The following is a 21,561-nucleotide window of genomic DNA, read 5'->3' as shown; positions in this document are numbered from 1 at the left end:
AACAATAATTAATAAATAATAAATAATCTTTTCTGAAATGACAAGCCAGTCAAAATGAAGAGGAGTATTGGACAAGTCATCTACTGCTGTCTTTCTAACTTGAATGGGTTATATATTCATTCAATTATATATCCTTAAATCAGACTAACCCTAACCCTACTCAAAATAGAGAACACGAGAAGTTGGCTGACTGGATTTGAATCCTCTGTAAATTGTATGGTCTGGTCAACCTCTATCTGTGTTGTGGCTGGAATTGGAAATAATTGATGCTTTTCTGGAAACAGGGCTACTTAAATCAGAGCAGATATTTAGGCAAATAGGGCAGGCAATTTGTTACATGCAAGCATTAGGCTCCTGCACCAGTTTTATTCCCATTTTCATACATACAGTACAACAGTCATGAAGCGAACAAAAATGTGGCATTTGAGTGATATCACAATGGTATTAAATCAAAATCCTTCATGTTGACTTTGCCTCTTGAGGGATGCTCATAATAAAAGCTCTGGACCCATGTGAAAGGAAATTTTGAATGCTGAATGACCTACTATAATCCTCCAAAACAGTATCTCAGACAGTTGATACCATCACCACACTCTTGAGTATGATTCTTTTTGCCGATTTCTGGATGACAAATATTTCCGCACCAAGTTTGAAGTCTGTTACATAACCAAATAGTGGATGTTCATCTGAAAATGTCTCAACCTTGCCACACGGATCACTGCTTCGTTATTGTGCTGCAATTCAGCTCTTCCTCCATCATTCAAGTAAACTAATATTGTAACCAATCCGCACAATATAACACTGAAAACATTTATTTTCCATGTTGTGGCAAAATAGCGAGGGTAGTTCTTTTGATGAAAATGCGCATGGTGATGTTGTGAAATGACATTTTTACTCTGCTCCATGTTACTTCTCTAAATTCTGCATCTAAATTATTTCCCTTTACAGTACTTTGCAATAGTATTATAACAACTAAGATGACTAGCTTCACATCATATTCAGGGTATCTACATCAGCTGATTTTCTTTGTTTTGCAGATATTAGCCCAGAAGAAAGGAGATGAGATAAATGTGGAAATTATGGAAAATGCACATAAAATGGAAAAAAACGTTTCTTCCATTTCCTTTCATGAAGAACAGTATGATGAAGAGGAATCTGCAAGATCTTTCCAGGAGGCTCTTAGACAATGGAGAAAGGAGGGATTTGAGTGTACAGGACAACCCATGACAGACGATGCCATGAAGACATCTATAAAACTGGGTAAATCTCAAAGACATGTTGTCTCCACACATACTGTATATACATATATAAACATTTTGCTACGATAATGAGACCACTCTCTCTAAAGTGTCATTTAGTGAAACAACAACACTCCATTTTAAGCATTAGCCAGATCTTGTATAAATAGTTTTTTAATATGTGAGCTCTATCTTTTTTCTTTATTGTTCTCTACTTCACTTGCTCAACCTTTCTATTGTGCTCTTGTTCTCATGGGTATCATAAACATGAATGCTACTGAACACAGTCCAGTTCTTCTGATTTGCCACAAGAACTTGTTAAATGTTGTGATGAATATTCATTCAATCATTCATTTTCTATACCACTTATCCTGCTCTGTCTGTCTTGGGTGGTTGTTGGGAGGGAGAAGCAGATAGTTGTTCATCAAGGTGGAAACTAACACTGTAAAATGTCTTGAAATTATTTTACGAATTCTATAAGCAAATCTTTGTTCTAGACAGAGTACTTCACGTTTAATGTATGTAATAGTACTGATTTAGCTGTATACTCAATACATTCTTCCCATCTCTTCCTGCCCTCCCCCAATTTTGTGTTCACCTGTCTTCCTCCCTGCATGTGCTCAGATTTGTTAAGTCTTCTTTGAATGTGTTTGCCACTGCAGTAAAAAAATAATCCATGGCCGTTGCTTATGGAGATAATGAGAGGATAATGAGAGGGCTGGTTCTATTCCATACCACAGCACTTATAGCTTCAGCTGTGTTTATAGGTATTCTTACAACCAGCAATGCATCAGGCCATTTAATGCCTTTCCCGACAATATGGGTCTGCATGCTTCTCTGAGTGAATATGGGTACCTGTTGTTAGCATTATTTGCCAGGTTTTTGTATGTGTCTTTGTTTTTTCATTCTTTTCCGGCCAACTATTTTCTCTGTTTCACTAGGTGGACATATTATATTCCTCTTTGCCTTCACTATGTGCTGAAAATTGCTGTTAGACCCTCCAGCCCTAATTATTTTTATCTGACCAATGGCACCCAGTTCCAATTTAATGCTGCCACTGTGGTCTGCCAAAATGCTGACTACAATCACAACATTTCTCGTTCTTACCTCTATCTTCCCTTTTGTTTCATGTGCTCACTATGTTTTCTTGTCTTTTTCCATTGTGTACATCTTTTACTCAACACTGTGGGGCTCTTTTCTGTCTGTTTGTGTTTTGGCACTCTTGGCTAGGTGACAAGGTGATTTCTCGCTTCTCGAGGTGAGGTGTTATTGAAGAACATGTTCACAAGCTGGCAAAAGATATTTCTTGCTCCATCTTTGTCTTACAATTCTTATCATTCCTGCTATTTTTCCTCATCTAATTTCTCTTGTTTTGATTTCATTTTTGTCTCCAGTGTCAGTGTCAGCAGTGGCAACCCAGGCTGACCTCCAACCAGACAGTGAAAATGAAGGACAAGAGGAAGGTGGAGTAGGTGTCAGGATACCTGTCAGAGTGGAGTTCATGGAAAGAAATCTATCCTACATGGACAGATTGCTTCTTAAAAAGAATCGCAGGTACAAAGGAAAATGGCAAACGCACATAAATCACGCCCACTTATTATTTGTTTATAGATAATTTTTTGTTGTTTATTTGTTTTTCATACTCCTGGGGTCTGTATCACAAAGCCAAACTAACCTATCTAGGGTTAATAAATAATAAATTGTTAATAAATTGCACAATAACTTATACAAACCTTTCCAAAATTTTTGATCTTTGCTGTGCAATATGTGTCTGCCACAGGGTCATCAAAATGTCTGAACCCTATAAGCTACCTTTTCGCTCTTTTTTAATCTCCCTTGGATGCCTCTCCATTTTTACTGAACTCAAACCGTCAATCACACCCAGATTTGCATCTGTGATGTTTTTGTAATGGTCGCCTCTCATTAAGGACTGGGACCATAGGTCTGAATTTTACATGTTAACCGGGCATTTTTCTTTTCTCAGCATTTTTTCACTGCAATAGCTCTTTACAGGGCTTGCATAACTGTGGTTACCTCACTTACATTATTTGCCTGTCTGACTTACAACTTCCCTTGAGAGTAAATTACCTAAAGCAAACAGTTAACCATTTTCTTGCCATAACCTATGTCTTGTTATGTGGAGTTCGTGACTCTCCTCTCCTTCAGGTACTGAAAGTAAAACGTTGAATTGGCCTCTGAAAGTAGCACCCTTCTTTCAGTAGTAGAAGCTGAAGAACTTCATAAGAACATAATTTGTTTGCCAGTGAGTCAGCTAACCCACATTGTGTCTTTAAGTTTAAAATGTGTCTTTGGCAGACCTTCCAAACCAATCTACCAGTCAGCTGGCAGTTAGCCTCTAGCTCATCTAATTTGATGGTCCGTACACAGCCAGTGAGTTTTAATTTGATGCACGGTGCTCAGTTTCCTCTCATACATTTCTACAGAATGTTTATATCTCTGAAAAAACAAGGTCTAGACATTACTGGTGAGTTTGTGGGTAAATGGACTACTCTATGGGTGCTCTGAATGCTGCATTTTTGCTAACAATTGACACAAAAATTGGAATGACGGCACTGTAACACCCACTCTTCTTCTGATTCTTCTTCTTTTGGCTTTTCCCTTCAGGGGTCGCCACAGCGAGTCAACTTTCTCCATCTAACCCTATTCTCTGTATCTTCCTCTCTCACACCAACTACCTTCATATCCTCTCTCACTACGTCCATAAATCTTCTCTTTGGTCTTCCTCGGGACCTCTTGCCTGGCAGCTCCAATTCCAGCATCCGTCTACCAATATATTCACTATCTCTTCCCTGTACATGACCGAACCATCTCAGTCTGGCTTCTCTGACCTTCTCTCCAAAACACCGAACATGTGCCGTCCCTCTGATAGACTCATTCCTGATCCTATCCATCCTGGTCACTCCCAAAGAGAACCTCAACATCTTCATCTCTGCAACCTCTAGTTCTGCCCGCTGTCTTTTGGTCGTTGTAACAGTTTACACCCACTGAATTCACAATATTCAAAGAAAACCTTTTGTAATTCCAGTCAATTTCGTCAAACAACCATAAACGCAGGTCAATAAGGTTGTGCTTTCTTCCATATGAATCAGCCTTTCTTTCTGTTTAGTAAGTCAAGAAGAATGCCAAGTGAAAATCTAATCTCAGTTGCAATACCACAATTCTAAGAAATATGTACAGAAACAAGAGGTGACTAGAGATGGTAGAAGTAAATGAAGAAATGTGTGACTGCAAGAACAAGCCAAAACCCGGATCAATGTGCACAAGTGAGGTGTAGAATCCTCAGATGGGGGGGTCTCACCAGAATATGAGTGCACGGCTTCTATTTTGCCAGGGGAATTAAATCCTTACCTTGCTCTGAAATCAAGATCAAGTGAGTTTTTGGTGTTCAGATGACATATACTCCGTGTCATTTCTTTGTCCAGCCCAGCTTTACACAACTAAACATATCAAGCAGGTGTAAAGCAGACATCAAGCCAGATAGGAAAATTGCTACAGAATATCTGCCCAAGGGCAAGTCCTGAGTATTCACACAGCTTAACATGAGTGCCATTGCCTCTGCAACAATACTGCCTTCTTTGTCCACACTATAATATGACAGCCACTCTATGATTAATCTTTGAGTTTTTATTTTTTAAAGTTGTTTTATTATTTTCGAAAGATTTTTGGTTCTTTTTATTCTTATGAAGGCTGTTTTTTGAGGTATGCCGAACCATGGTTATTATTAAATAGATATTAATTATTAGGTAATTAAAACTGATTCAAATGGTATTCAGGACATTTTGGGAGTACCTCCCAGTATCACCTTTATAAATATAGGATTTCAGGGCTGTGTTTTTTTTTGCATGTATTATTTTGAACTACCTATATTTTCAGATTTAAAAGAGTAAAGAGTACGGTAAAATTGTGTATGGTTAGTTACCCTTTCTTTTTATTTACACACAAAGGCACACTGCCTTTTGTTTTCATGCTTACTTTCTACATTGATGGTCCTATATCTGTATGAGGCCCTGTGATCAACTGGTGACAAGTTCAGGGTGAAACATGCTTCTTGACCCCACTGTGACCCCGAGTGCAGGACAAGCTGTATAAAGACTTAATGAATGAATTCTTAAATTGTTTTTATGTGGTTTACCTGTGAGACGCATCCCATCAATTTTAATTTACATAAGAAGTAATGCCAGTATGTCTGGATGTTTGGTTTTATTAGAGGGGTACAATTTTGAGTTTTCAGGAAATACATAGCAAAACCCACTTTTGAAATCTGTGGATAGCCTCATTTTGATACATTAGTTAGCATTCCTGGCTCACAGAAAGAGGCCTAGTTCAATTCAATTTGGGGTCTCTCTTTGTGTGGTTTTCATGTTTTTCCTGTGCCTGATGACTGGTCCAGGGCAGTACCACTCACCTGAGATTACATCTAGCACCCCTATGAACCATTTGCATGATAAGTGTCATAAACAATGAATGGGCGAACTATATGGTCAGCAAATCATCTTTTTAACGTCTATGAATAGAGACATGTGCTTATTTGTCTGGTTTGCATCTGTGCATTCTGTCTGTATTAGACACCAGTATACACAATATTTTTATAGAACTCATTGTGCGGGAGAATGCCTAAAGGCTTGGCTTCAGTAGGTCCCATTATTACAGTCCTTTATATAAGCAGCCCCTTTTGGGCTGAGTAGGACACTAGAGAGCAGACCACTGGAGAGGAGAGCAGAATGCAGTTTTAGGCCCAATGATTTCCTGAGCTGGAATGCTTTAACTCCCCAGCTTTAGTAGCCTTTAACGGTGGAATTGAGGAGGGAGCCAATCTACAGTGCAATAAGCCTGCAGCGCTGAAGGTGGCAGAGCTTAATGGAAAGACAGACACTCTGGTTGGCTGGTCACAAAAGAAGCCAGAGCTTGAATTTTAACAAGTTTAATAATGATGAAAATGTATGGAGGTTGGATGAAGAATAAAATGGTCTAAAGAATTCCCTAAAAGTGGTCAGTTATATTTGAGTTATAAACCACTACTTAGCTAGAGTCATGGTTAGCCAGCAGGCTATAGAAAGTGTTCTGGTGACCAGGGGACGATGACCAACTCCATGAAGATCTCACATTGACAATTTAAGATGGCTGCATTATTTTGTTGACAAAACAAGACCAAAATAACAAACTCACTCCAATCGTGTCTCTTGCACTCAAAAGTTTGTCCAAGGCATTTTTGAAGGTTTATCATGTTGCACTCCTTTGCAACATGATCATTACTACAGATTTTTTTCCTTACAATCCTTTCAAATTTGTATGCATATTGTCTTAAATGGGAATTACATTTACATAGTAATTGTGTGTCACATCACAGCAAGATTTCTGCTTTAATCCCAAATTGTGCTTTTCTGTTTGTCTGTGAGAAAACATTTTGTGGGAAAAAATAGCTGCAAAACAAACCTTCGAATCTTTTAGCAAATGTTTACAAACAATTATATTTTAACGAGTAATTATTACCATTTATGGCCCTGCGTTTGAGTGGCAACCAGTACAGGGTGTACCCCGCCTACTGTCCAATGACAGCTGCGATAGCTTCCAGCATCCTTTGCGACCCTGAGTGCAGGATAAGCGGCAGACGATGGACGATTACCATTTATTCTTTTCCCCATTCATTTTCATTCAGTCCCAGTCAAGTCCTAGTATGACAAAGTACCTTAAGTGGCAAGTTAATAAAATATGTCTTTTCATCACCTAGCATCATGTCACCCACTCATTCAGTATATGAGTCCATAAATTACATTTGCCAGTGTATATACTACTTTCACACTATCCCTTTTTTTACTTGTTTTGTGACGTCTAAATCAAATTTATGTATCTATTAAAGGTGATTTGATTACCAATGTAAACCTTACCTGTGGCTCTTCCTCATCATGATGGGTGCACAGATCCTCTACAAGGTCTTCAGTACCATTATTCTCAGGTCTGGATAATTAGAATCCAGAATCAAGAATTTTCTACCTTGTTATTCAGTCGTGATTGACATGTTTTCAATTTTAAACAAAAAATAAAAGATATGGCCTCATAATGACTAAAATGTCTCTCAGAACCTCCCCCTTCAACTGAAACTCGCAATGCAAACATGGTGCAGAATTCAAGATTATCTGAAGAAATGCTCAACCTGAACCATTTTGTGAATTCATGCATGTCTCCATTCATCCATGAAGCTGTTCAGACTAGCATTGGACTTAATCCATAAACAGTAGTTTATATTACAAGGGCTTTGCCCTTCATCTGACTATGTGAATAAGTAATGTTGAGCTCATTAATAATTGTGTTTATTGATTTATCATTGTTTACTTCCAGAACACCAATTAAAATGCTGACCCTTAATCAAGATTTAAAAGCACCATTTGAAATAAATGATGAGGAGGAAATTGCCAGGATCCCAACAGGTAACATACATGCTCGCACAATCATACATTTACAAATATTTAAGGACAAAAATTGTAATATCACATTGACAATACACATTGACAGTTAAACCTATCATATTTATGAAATGCCTACCCAGATATCAAAATGCTTTGGACAGATCCGGTCAATAGTCTTCATTCAGGCGAATAGCACATCACAACTCACAAAAATTCAAAAGTTAAAAAAACAATGATAAAAACAGAAAAAAAAAGTTTCTCACTGTGTCAGCCATATCACTGTCTGCCCATCCATTGGTGGTGGTGTGATGGGTAATCACTGACTGTGATTGTGTGGGCAGAGGGCTGTTCGAAGCGACTCATGCCTGACAGGTTGCACTCTTCCTGTGTTAAGAATTGGGCAGGGTGGGGGATACAGGGAAACTTGTAATCTGAAGCTCATGGCCTGGAGCTCATCAGTCAGGGGACTGTCTGTCCCCTAGATGAGGCTGTCAGGATACAGGTAGAGCAGGGTTATCGCTTACCTTTCAAAACCTAAAACCTCGAGGCGCTCAACTGTCTTATCACATCAATCAAGATTCTGTGCATGATTTCAAAGGCCTAGATATGCAAGTCCTTACAATATTTCATCATCTGTACCATATCTCAAATGAAATGTCTTTTAGAACAGTATCAAAGTAAGATAGATACCAACAAAATAAAATAAAGTGTGTGTGTATATATATATATATATATATATATATATATATATATATATATATATATATATATATATATATAATATGTGATGTGTGTGTACACAAAAATATATACACAACTTTTTAATTAATCTTTTGGACAATTTATTCAGCATCTTTGGGTTATTTGCAGTTGTGTGGAAGACAGTTGTGGAAAATGTAAATCTGTACAGCAGCTGGTAAAGAATTCTTCCACCTGTCAATTTCAACAGGTTGAAGACTTTCTCCTCCTCTTCTGTCTTTGAATAAGAAAGTAGGTTGTGACTTGTTTGTGCATCTATGAATAATGAAAGGTGTTTTTCTGGTATCATGTAGAGAACACTCACTCATTTTAAGTCTCTTTTTCTCCACTGTTGGACCCATGTGATAATGTGACAAAAGAATTGTTCGAAGGACTTCTTAGCAAGAGACAAAATAGGTGGTACTTATTACCGGTAATCATAAATCCTGTCTTTTGTCTTTCTCGCTCTCTCGCTGGGTACATATATCTATATATCTACAGATATATAGATATATGTAAATATATATTTATAATTATATGGCCAAAAGTATTCGCTCACCCAAATAATCCAAGTAATCAGAATCAGGTCTCTCAATCACTTCTGTGGCCACAGGTGTATTAAATCAAGCACCTAGGCATGCAGACTGTTTTTACAAACATTTGTTTTGCCCAACAAATGGTCTGCTCTCAGAAGCTCAGTGAATTTCAGCGGCGAACTTTGACAGGAGGCCACCTGTGCAACAAATCCAGTCATGAAATTTCCTTGCTCCTACATAATCCAGTCAACTGTCAGCTGTCTTATAGGAATACGGAAGTGTTTGGGAACAACAGCAAATCAGCCACAAAGTTGCAGGCCACGTAAAGAGATGGAGCGGGGTCAGTGGATGCTGAGGCGCAATCATGCAAGGAGGTCACCAACTTTCTGTAGTGTCAGTCACTACTGACCTCCAAACTTCATGTGGCCTTCAGATTAGCTCAAGAATAGTGCACAGAGAGCTCCATAGAATGGGTTTCCATGGGCGAGCAGATGCATCCAAGCCACATATCAACAAGTGCAATGCAAAGGGTCAAATGCAGTGATGTAAAGCACGCCACCACTGGACTTTGGAGTAGTGGAAATGTGTTCTCTGTAGTGACAAATCGCAATTCTCCAAGTCTGGGTTTGACAGTTGCCCAGAGAACGGTACTTGTCTGACTGCCCTGTGCCAAGTATGACGTTTGGTGGTGGGGGGATTATGGTGTGGGGTTGATTTTCACAAGCTGGACTTGGCCCCTTAGTTCCAGTGAAAGGAACTCTGAAAGCTTCAGCATACCAAGATATTTTGGACAATTCCATGCTCCCACCTTTGTGGGAACAGTTTGGCGCTAGCTCCCTCCTATTCCAATATGACTTTGGACCAGTGCACAAAGCAAGGTCCATAAAGACATGGATGACAGAGTCTGGTGTGGATGAACTTGACTGGCCTGCACAGAGGCCTGACCTCAACCTGATAGAACTCCTTTGAGATGAATTAGAGTGGAGGCTGAGAGCCAGGCCTTCTTTTCTAACATCGGTGTGTGGCCTCACAAATGCACTTCTGGAAGATTGCTCAAAAATTCCCATAATCACACTCCTGAACCTTGTGGAAAGCCTTCCCAGAAGAGTTGAAGCTGTTATAGCTGCAAAGGTTGGACCAGCATCATATTCAAACCAATGGATTAAGAATGGGATGTCACTTAAATTCAAATGTGAGTCAAGGCAGGTGAGCGAATACTTGTGGCCATAAAGTATATTTAGATTGGCAGATACACGCACAAGTAAACTGAATAAACAAGACTTTAGCTCTTGCTTTTTTCTTACAGGTATAAAAGACAGACACACTCTGCTGCTTGCATCTTTTCCCTGTTGACTCTAGAGATGTTCCTATTTTTGTGCAGAAAGGCAAAAGGCTCTTCTCCTGCCAGTGCTTGAAGTTTGGATTTCAGTTAAGCCTGAATTCAGTCAAGTAGTTAACTTCCATGGTCCAGTGCTTAGAAGTCCAAAATGATCAAAGTAGAGGTTTGGTGCACCACTCACATTATTGTTACATAATGTGATTTACATATGCTTTGTAGTACATTTGGGCCTTTGTTTTCAATTGAAATTTTCCCCGGTCATCTATCTCTACCTTTGGAGTTGCTCTCTCTCCCCTGGTATATCCCTCTGAAAGTGGGACAACTGTTTGATTACTAAATTGCATCATATTAAATGATTCACATTACTAATTGCCTTGCCCTGATTCTTATTTGCGTTTGTATACATTTATAGATCAAGAAGAGGATTTCCGACGCTACTGTGCGTTATTGCTTGCTGTCCCTGTCACTATTATCAGATCCTCAACTTAATCAAGCAGCAAATGTCGAAATCATGGATGAGGATTCCACCATTAAAGAACAGTTGGTATTTTTCAGTGACAAGCACGGTAATGTTTGAATTGTAGGTCCTCTGTCCTTTAAACATAGGCCAGTGGCAAAGGTCTGCCATTGTTCACTGACCTGTGCTAGTCTCTCCACCTGGTTCAAGGTAACCCTATTTGTGTCACATGTTTCTTTGTCTATTGCCTTCTGTCCCCCATAAGGAATGCTTGTAATGGACTAACTGACAGATTTCCAAATACAAGAAATCCTCCATGATGCTTTACTTCTTTTTCACAAAATGATTTTTCAAAGGTGTATTTGCCTTACAGTGTTTACGATGATGTAACTCATATTAATTGAATGCTAATATCTCTTCTAGCACTGTACTACCAAACCTCTATTTTTTTCCACAGCATCCTCATCATCTAAAATTTTGCTTTGCGTATCTGGAAATTCTTATTCCATATATTGCATAAGGGGTTCTTTCAATTTGTTTGGAATTTGTTTTGTACTGTGAAGGAAAAAACAAAACAAAAATGCAACCTCAGTAAAGACTATAAAGAGCAGCAATTTCATATTCATGCTGTTAGCTTTCTGAGCCATCACTGCTTAACCACAAAGCTGTCAGTGTTTGGCCATAATGACTCATTGTTTAGTTCATTTCCTGATATGATTTTCTGATGAGTTGTACCAGTTTGCCACACAAATTGAGAACCCTTCCAATTATTTGCTTCTGCGGGCCTTGAAAAATCTGACTTATTGTCTTTACTAAAAAAACTTAACTTAAAACTTAATACAGGATTTTCAGCTTCCTACAGGCATGCTCTCCCTCTTCTGCACTGCCTTTAAATTTGTTTAGCATCATGTCTCTACACTCGTCTGGCTGGTGTTAAGTTTCTCCTTTTTTCCCTCCTTACCATGATCTTTTGTGATGGCTGGGCAAATGCATAAGCCTCATTGTCTAAGTTCTGTAGATGAACTAAAACCCTCTCTTATTCAGATCTAGAGAGATTTCCAGATAGTTAGTGTTATCAATACTGATATTGGCAAGGTTTCTAAGATATACACTGCTCAAAAAAATAAAGGGAACACTTAAAAAACACATCCTAGATCTAAATGAATGAAATATTCTTATGAAATACTTTGCTCTTTACACAGTTGAATGTGCTGACAACAAAATCACACAAAAATGATCAATGGAAATCAATTGTATCAACCCATGGAGGTCTGGATTAGGAATCACTCTCAAAATTAAAGTGTAAAAACAAACTCCAGGATGATCCAACTTTGATGTAATGTCCTTAAAACAAGTCAAAATGAATCTGTGTTGCTTCCTGAGTGGACACTATGATTTCACAGAAGTGTGATTGACTTGGAGTTACATTGTGTTGTTCAAGTGTTCCCTTTATTTTTTTGAGCAATATATAGCAATATATATATTTTTATTGTGGGGAGAACAAGTATTTGATAAATATTTTTCCCACTTGCAAAGCATCTCGAGGTCTATAATTTTATCATAGGTACTCTTCACCTGTGAGTGACAGAATCCACAACAAAAATCCAGACAATCACATTGTATGATTCTTAAATAATCAATTTGCTTTTTTATTGTATGACAAAATATTTGATCACCTATCAACCAGTAAGAATTGCAGCTCCCACATGCCTATTAGTTTTTAAGACGCCCTCCTGTTCTCCACTTATGATCTGTATTAACTGCACAAGTTTGAACTTGTTACCTGTATAAAAGACACCTGTCCACACACTCAATCAAACAAACTCCAACCTCTCCACAGTGGCCAAGACCAGAGAGCTGTGTAAGGACATCAGAGATAAAATTGTAGACCTGAGCAAGGCTGGGATGGGCTACACAACAATAGGCAAACAGCTTGGTGAGAGGGCAACAACTGTTGGCACAATTAGTAGAAAATGGAAGTTCAAGATGATGGTCAATCTCCCTTAGTATGGCTCTATACAAGATCTCACCTCGGGGGGCATCAGTGATAATGAAGAAGGTGAGGGATCATCCCAGAACTACTGGCTGGACATGGTCAGTGATCTGAAGAGAGCTGGGACCACAGTCTCAGAAGAAAACCATTAGTAACACACTATGCTGTCATGGATTAAAATCTTCTGTCAGCCTTGAAGATGGGTTGCCAGTCTTCAGACCTGAACCCAATAGAAAATCTGAGGAGGGAGCCAGAAGTCCATATTGCCAGTGTATCAAATAATTGAATTGTTCTCCCCACTTTATATTTACTGGTACTATTTTGTTTTTTTTGGGTTTTTCAGGTCTTTATGCTAATGTATGAAAATTCTCTTTAAAAATGTTTTCATGACAATTGTTTTTTTTTTTGTTTGACAGACTAAGATGGAGACAATGAACACAGGAAAGGCAACAAAAGCGAGTAACCCTTGAATCTGAAATGTATCAATGATTCAGGTGTTCATTTTTAAAAAGAGTGGACACGTGTGTTAATGCTCTGTGTATTTGTCCTCAATTTATAACAAAATAACGTTTGTATTAACTTTTAACTGACAATTTCTTCAAATGCTGTGTTGTGGCGGCCGACATTGCTGTTACTGAATAAAAATCTTTTTGCCAAACATTGAATTAAATTTAGAGTGTTTTAAGATTTCATTCCCCCAAAGAGGGTAACCTTACTCTTGCAGAACTCCTGTAAAGTAAAGGTGGTGCCCGGAACACTTGTAATAACTACCAGGTCGAAACTACCATGTCGTAAAGATAAAGCTTCTCTGCTCCAAACACAATCATCCAGAAAGTCTTACAGCAACAGACAGAAACATTCCCCTATATTAGTCTTCAAATTTTCCCATTCAGTGATCCCAGCAAGCATAATTTGATTTTTTTTCTTATTTTTACTTTCATTATTAATTTTTAAATGTTCAAATTATTTATACATTTCCTCCAGTTTTTATGGCTATAATAAGCAAGTGTGGATGACTCATTGTTAGCCCATTAAGAGGAATCTACCAAACCCAGTGAAGGTACAATGTACCATGACAACATATGACATTTATATAAGCATGTATCCAAATAATTGTATGTCTATTTTTTTACAAACGCATCAGTTAACAGTAAACCTCAACAAATTGTATTTGCAAACATGGAAGGACATAAACACAAGTTCAAACTATTTATTATAATTAAACTGATGTGAGCAGGTCGATTTCCCTTGCTATGATTTTCAAAAAAAATGATTAATTAAAATTAATTCCTTTTGATGGATCTTAGGCAGCTCCTCACCTTGTTTTTTCATTTGTCATGAAGCAGGTAGCTAAGAGGCGGAACAATCTGCTTAGTTGGAGCTTCTTGGGAGCAGATTCTCAGCTGTATAAACCGGGCCTCCTGCTCTGCCAGCTCTCTCTTTGTTCATGCTTATTTCATTCTTTTGTTTGCCGCCACACACCATCCTCATCTTGTTTTGTCCAACACTCCTGCTGACACAATTGACTCAAATGAAGTTCACACTTCATCTTAACTTTATTAACTGTGGCTTTTGTTGGTCACTAAATTTAAACATAAACAGGTATGCTGATTTGATTGCTTTGTGTATATTTGTGCCTGCAAATCGCATAGCAGATTAATTATCTTTTTTCATAATAAATAATTTATTCTACACACTTGCTTGCTCTTTGTGTCACTCTGACACACACACACACACACACACACACACACACACACACACACACACACACACACACACACATGCACACACCATTTTGTTCAGGGTTTACTTATAACATTCACACTCATTTGAGATGTTGCAGACTTGCAGAAATGTATTTTATAGTTAATGTATGACCATACAGACATGTGTTACAAAAGTGCACAGGAGTGTTTGAATGCTCAGGAATTTTGATTTGCCCTAAATCCGGGCTGAAACTTCCATGTCAACTTTTTAAAGGACCACTATCTATTGATGTGGATAACTAACAGGCTTGTCGACTCCCAAATGTCATTTTGGCCGTTTTTATTTCTCTCAATCCTGTTTTTTGACTTCACATCGCATAATTTCTTCCTCTATTCATCATCATTCCTGCACTTGCTGCCCTCATCCACAATTTTCTGTGGCTCTTTGAGTAGTCGTAATACGAATGCCTACTTTGTCACTATTTGGAGTTTGCTATGGGTGTGTGGAAATGCCAAGGACATTAAACATTTTAGATTTACTTTAAAGGTTTAGACATATTTTTATTTTTTTTCATCCAACTCAAGGAAGGTTAAACTCCTAACTAGTCACTAGTAATAAAATGCAAAGGCATTCCTTTTTCTTTTTTACATTTGCATATTGGGTTGTAATTCACATCGAACTGCAATCATGCAGTTCAAATACAGTTCATGAAAGATATTGTTTCCTGTTTTTCAAGGCTGAACATTCAGTGACTGATATAAATCAGAACCCTTTTTAATGTCTGTAGAAGAAAGATTATTTGCATATTTCTTAATTGAAGTGTCAATTGAGTAATGAGTAATGTAATTATTATTCATTATGATTTATGTCAACCACACAAGAAGAAATTAAAACCCATTAAAGCAATTCTTATGAAGAGTCAGTCATCCACTACTACTTTTTAAGTCAGACACACAAGACATGCACTTAGACTTCATATAGACACTGGCATTTTATGAAGTACAAGCATGTAAACAATTATAAATTATAAATTGATAAAATAAACACCAAAGCACACGCCTGAAAGACATTTTGCGGACCTTTCTCAAGGGGATATTTAATGAACTAATCGGGGATCAAAGCTCATCTTATCCATTGATCAGCATTCCTGTTATCTCAATATCTTTTCAGCGAGCAAATGATAATGTGATTGCTCAGTATGCCTACACCTACCTGGCACCTCTCACCAGGGGCCACTCCAGAGTAGAAAAAAAGAGTCCAGCCCCTTTCGAGAGGCCTGGTTCCAAACCTCATGTCATATATCAGGGGTCGGGAACCTATGGCTCGCGAGCCAGATGTGGCTCTTTTGATGACTGCCTCTGGCTCTTTGAAAATTTCTTAACAGAAAAATGAATCAATAATTTTACTAATAATGTTACCTTAGTAAAAAAAAAAAAAATTACAGGAAAAGCATCACAATAAAAAAAAAAATCCACACACATTTTAATCTTAAGATATTTTCACCGCAACTTTTCGCGCTGGCACGAAACAGAGAGCCAATCCTTTCTGTACTCCGGTGTCCGGGAGGGTCTGATACCCTGAAAGTCTAATTTTATTGGATAATTTACAAAAGCCTGCACACGTCACTTTGAGTCCAAGAAGTAATATTCCCTCGTTTTTGGTTAGCTTGTATATGCAGAGTGAACCCTTCTAACCAAGAAGATGACGAAAAGAAAAAATTATGAGGATTACCGTATGTTTCAGCAGAAATGGACAGAAGAATTCGCCTTCGTGGAGAGAGCGGGTTGTGCAGTGTGTCTTTTATGCAATGATAAAATTAATCGATGAAACGTTCAAGTATAAAGCGACACTTTGACACACGCCATGCCACATTTGCAGAGAAATATCCAGCGGGAGATGACAGAAAGAAGGCCTGTCAAGAACTAGTGTCCAGAGTGGAGGCTAGTCAGCAGCAGCTCCATGTCTGGGCCAAACAAGGTGATTACAATTCAGCTAGCTTTGCTGTTTTTTTAACATTTGTGAGAAGCGGGAAGCCGTTTACAGATGGCGAATACGCCAAATCATTCATGCTTGATGTGGCCAACAAGCTTTTTGACGACTTTATGGATAAAGACAAGATAATCAAACGGATAAAAGATGCCTTTCTCAGCAAGAACTGTACATGATCGTACCATTATGATGTCAAATCAAGTGTAGAAACAACAGGTGAACGACATAAATGCAGCAAAGTATTTTTCAAAGTATGTTGTTCAAAATATATTCAGTCTTATTGTACTCTAAAATTGATGGTCTTTCTCTTCCATTTAGCTGTTTTTGGTATTAAAATATACATATGGCTCTCTTAGGATCAGATTTTAAAATATGTGGGTTTTTTGGTTCTCTCAGTCAAAAAGGTTCCCGACCCCTGCTATATATAGTCGAAATCTGTCAGCCTCGCGCACCAGTTCGTGTTCCTTCCCCAACAGAGAAGAACATTCCATGTCCCGAGAGCCAGCTTCTGCAGCCGATGATCAAACTGCCAAGGTCCCCCCGCTCAGGGAACCGCCCGGCTCACACTGCACCCAACCCCCTTGGCCCTTCCTGTGGGTAGTAAGCCCAGGGGAAGAGGGATAACCGTATTAAATAGGTTATCAACTGCTCATACTCATATGCATTTTTTTAATCAAAAAGGCAAGTTCATAAAAAAGAAACAAACATTTTATTAAATGTTCAGAAGCACATTATTACACAGAACATAGTCCCTTTAATGAATATAAAGGCAAACAGCAAAATACATGTTGAATTTCTTGCTGTACCTCTAAAAGACCAGATTCCTTCCACACTAAGAACTTGCACATGTTCTGTCTATAGCTGAGCTACTCTACGGAGAAAAGGTGGAAGTGATAATTTGCACACCTCTGAGAAGAAAAGAGGAATAGACTGGATTAAAAAACATCCTTTGAATAGTCCCAAATAACCTATCAACCTTTTAATGGTCAGAAGCTGTTATACTTTGACAAAAAAAAAAAAAAAAAAAAAAAAAAAGAATATTATAGGGTGTAGGGATTTATTAAAAAGCTGGAGCAAAATGAGATCTATAATTGTGATGATAGTGGCCATCTATGGCATATGATGCTATATCAAACTATTACTTAGAGAATTTGACTTTTTTCAATTTCTGCTTTAATTATTTTTTCAGACTTTTCTCTTTTTACACCTGCCTCTTATTTCTTTCCTCACTTATTTTCCTTTATATTTAATGCAATTGAAGCACATAATTCTTTTTGTAATACCAAAACTTTGATGTTTAGACGTAACATTTTTTTCCACCCCTACGTATACATTTATTGTGTTAATCCGTTATTCTTTTCCCCCCATGTCTTTCACCCTTTCCTCCTTTTGGTTATGTATGCTTGCATCTTCCCATGCTTTTCTTTTAACATTTTTTCCCAGATGATCTGCAATGAGTCAAATGATATGGCAGGCATTCTAATGGATCTAATCTCAACTAAACAGAGCTCACTAATTTTACCCTCTTCTCACAAGATGACATTTGATTGAGAAGAACAGTGAATTTCGCACTTGTGAGATTCTCTCATCAGCTTGGGGGGGTTAATTAAAAACAAATTCATCAAGTGGAAACAGAAAAAGGAGAGAATAATCTTCAGTGAAAAACAGTGTGATGTTTATGTGATTGCACTGTTGTTAATGGAATGATAATAACAATAATTCCACTCAGCACTGTTATATTACAATTTTTATCCATTGTGGACCTTGCCTCCTAGTGCTTCTCTATATACCACCCTCTTTACCCTACAAATTGTCCCTCCACTCCAACCATTATTATATTTATCCTTTGAGCTTTTCCCTGTTCCTATCTGTGCATCAGTAACTCATCAGTAACATCAGTACTGAAGCATTGCACTTCAGGACACATTTGAGCCACTAGTCATTTTCTAGCAACACATACTGTGCATAAATAAATACTGTGCATCAACCTTTAAATCTACAGTGATCCATCTTATATATTGAACCAGCAGCTAAAATAATCCAAAAACTGTTCAACACAAGGGGGACCTGTGGCTATTATTCTTCTGATATGTTAGGTGTAATTATTTGATACAAGATACCCCCCGCCAACCCTCACCATCCTCTCAGTGTTTATTACCCCCGGGTGATGCACAATCAAAGAGATAGTTGTAGATATACAGTTCTATGATTTAGATGAGCTTTCACACCATAATGTCTTGTCAGTTAAACGCTTCATAACATACATGCTATGACCAAATACCATGCTTTGAGTCTGACCAAACAGGTAGGTATAACGTGAAAGGAGATGCATCTTCAGGGTAATTGTTTATGCACCTGATTTTTTTATGCATCTGGCTCATGTTTTCCTTATAAACTACATCAGGAAAAAAAGTAATGCTGTTTTTATGCTTCAAGAGATTAGATTGTGAAGATTGCCTCTGTGTCCAACTTTTGCCCGCAGATACTTTCCAATTTGCAAGCGTTATTCATATCACAAAGGCCTCATAATAGAATTTACAACAAATATGTACAAACGCAGAGCTTACAAGACAGATGAAAATGAGTTTTGGACCCAGAGGAGCGCCGGATGCTCGGCAGAAAATGAGAGATTTGGGACAGTGCAGATAATTTTGCACTGGTGGATCCAAAGGGAACTTTCCTTAGAGGCCTTTTTTTGTTTAAAAGTGTGTGTGTGTGCAAACTTCTAATCAGGTGTGATTCTTTTTTAGCATTTTTTTGCATTTAAAGACACAATTTTTTCTACACTATAGGAGAGGATATGCAAAAGAAGAGCGCCTAAAACCAATTACATCTTAAACATGTGCCAGCTCGCGTGCTCACATGATGTTTCATTTATTCAACTGAGTGAGTCTTGCATTCAAAAGCCTTCATTAGCTCATAAATAAAATCAACATGATAATATTCCTTATCTGACCTATCAAATATATAATTGCATTACAATGTTGAAAGGATGCTTAATTTGCTTATCTCCAAGATTTTAGTGATCCTGTTTATATTTCTGCATGTGTGGTTATTGTTTTTTAGAGTTACTTGTGTATATTTTAAGATATTTTTGTAATCCTTTTGGTATTAATACTAATTGGTTTCTGTGTTACCTTCTGTATAATGGGTTTTCCACTGAGCTCAGAGTGAGAAAGTAATCTGTAAATAATGTTTTTTTGTATTTAAACTCTTAATTTCTTGTCAAATATTACATGTTTTCACATTACTGTCTGTATTATTTAAACAACTCTGAAAAATCTACTTTCTTGGCATCCAGCAATGCCCATCCATTACTGAATATAGAAAGGTGATATATTTTAGAACATAGCTCAATGTAACACAAAGCTACAGGTCTGTCTAATAATTCTAGTCCTGTTCTGCCCTATTATGCATCAGTTTTGAACAGGGCCAGACTAATATATTGTTTTATCGATACTTCTGACCAATATGGGACCGGTGTATGAGAATGGAATGGCTGGTGTATGAGAATGGAATATAGGCTTGTCAGGATGAATTTCTTTTTCTGAAATCCTTACCGCACTGACTCACCAATTCTTTGGAATGCTTAGAAATTGTTTCATTGCGCAGCTAATTCAGTAAAGCGAATTGCAACTCCTCGGTGAAGAAAAAAAAGGTGGCATGACTTGCATCACATCACATCGGATTTTTTACTAATCATGCAAAGTACTTTTTTTTTGCTAGTTTTTAACACGTTTGTGAAGGACAACAGTTCCGTCAGTATCTCCTTTTAAAATATGACAATTATATAATTCTGAAAAATGTCCCGCTCTTTCTGCAACATAATTTGTCCAAAATGTCAGTTTATGATGAAGAAAGGAGAGTAAATTTCACGTACAGCTAAGAAATGATGGCATGGATCTAGTGTGTAGGCATGACTGATTCTTGTCGACCAACTCTAAAAATGGTCTTACTTCTCAAAAATAATGTAAAAATGAAGCCATAGCTTTGAATCAACCAGTTTTCTGTGATAAGTAGTTTTCTCCTTAAACTTTATCAAAGGCTACTGAAAGTTAGTTCCTCTCAAAGTTTGGGAATATTCTGAAGTCTAATAAAGAATAATCTCTGGATGCATCATAAATTTTACATGTGTAGTCACATTAATTACAGGTGTTTAAAAAGTAGCCTTGTCTGTTTGTTTAGACTGCAGAAAAACAGTGAGAGATATTCAGCAAAAAACGGCAGATACCGAAATAGTATCTAATACATCTTTGAACTGCACAGGTTTGGTGGTCCCCTCAAGGTTGTTGGGCTGCATAATACAAATATTTATTTTTCATGTATTGTTTGCTTACGTCAATTATTTTGGCCTGAAATATTCAAGTCAAGACCTTTTTCTCTCATCAACTCTCAAAACCTCTATTTCAAATACACTTGACATCAAGATGCTTTCACAAGGACATCTCACACCATGCAGCGAGTTGCTTATCAAAGCTCGCGATGTCTCTGGTCTCATCGTTAAAGCTCCAAAGTTAATGAGAGAGAAAGGTTAGAGAGGAAGAATATCACCTTGACAACACACCACATTCATTTAAGTGCCTCTATCCCTCCATCTGCTTCCCCTTTTTTTTCTTTTTTTTCCCAGGCAAGGCTGAGATCCAACAGGTTTTATATGTCTCCTGCTCTACCACCCAGTCAGTCAGAAAATTAGGTTGTTAGTGTGCAGTTTCTGTCAGGTGTGCATCCAGTAAAAGAGAAAGAGAGACAGACAGACAAAGCACTATAAAGAGACGGGTAGCCATCCTTAAAGGCATAAACTATAAGGAACAAAGCTCTGACAGAACAACAGAATACAGTTGTTTTATCATATATGTATGCATGTGTATAAATATGTATAGATAAATCTCTCTCTCTCTCTCTCTCTCTCTGTATATATATATATATATTTATATATATGTACATATATATAAATATATATACACTGCTCAAAAAAATAAAGGGAACACTTAAAAAACACATCCTAGATCTAAATGAATGAAATATTCTTATGAAATACTTTGCTCTTTACACAGTTGAATGTGCTGACAACAAAATCACACAAAAATGATCAATGGAAATCAATTGTATCAACCATGGAGGTCTGGATTAGGAATCACA

The 21,561-nt window shown here is 37.6% G+C and overlaps 1 protein-coding gene across 7 annotated transcripts in view; it reads left to right on the top strand.

Annotated features, from left to right (window-relative positions):
• zbbx (zinc finger, B-box domain containing) overlaps positions 1-14,361 on the top strand; it is a 38,479-nt gene extending 24,118 nt beyond the window's left edge. For 3 of the 7 annotated variants that reach the window (XM_086164555.1, XM_086164549.1, XM_086164550.1), the window contains 4 exons: positions 1,038-1,260; positions 2,633-2,792; positions 7,596-7,684; positions 10,319-10,666. In XM_086164555.1, coding sequence (XP_086020681.1) covers positions 1,038-1,260; positions 2,633-2,792; positions 7,596-7,684; positions 10,319-10,428 — 582 coding nt within the window. In that variant the 3' untranslated portion in view covers positions 10,429-10,666. Of the gene's footprint in view, positions 1-1,037; positions 1,261-2,632; positions 2,793-7,595; positions 7,929-10,243; positions 10,667-10,688; positions 10,821-13,142 lie in introns of those variants that run through there. The other 4 variants (XM_086164553.1, XM_086164552.1, XM_086164554.1 and 1 more) reach the window with 4 other exon arrangements.
• Positions 14,362-21,561: the final 7,200 nt, after the last annotated feature.

This window comes from Fistularia commersonii, chromosome 18 (assembly GCF_037954325.1).
Source record: "Fistularia commersonii isolate RoL2024-O1a breed Wild chromosome 18, RoL_Fcom_v1.0, whole genome shotgun sequence".
Taxonomy (NCBI): Eukaryota; Metazoa; Chordata; class Actinopteri; order Syngnathiformes; family Fistulariidae; genus Fistularia; species Fistularia commersonii.
Note: the sequence above shows the minus strand (reverse complement) of the source record. Positions and strands in the feature narration are given on the sequence as shown.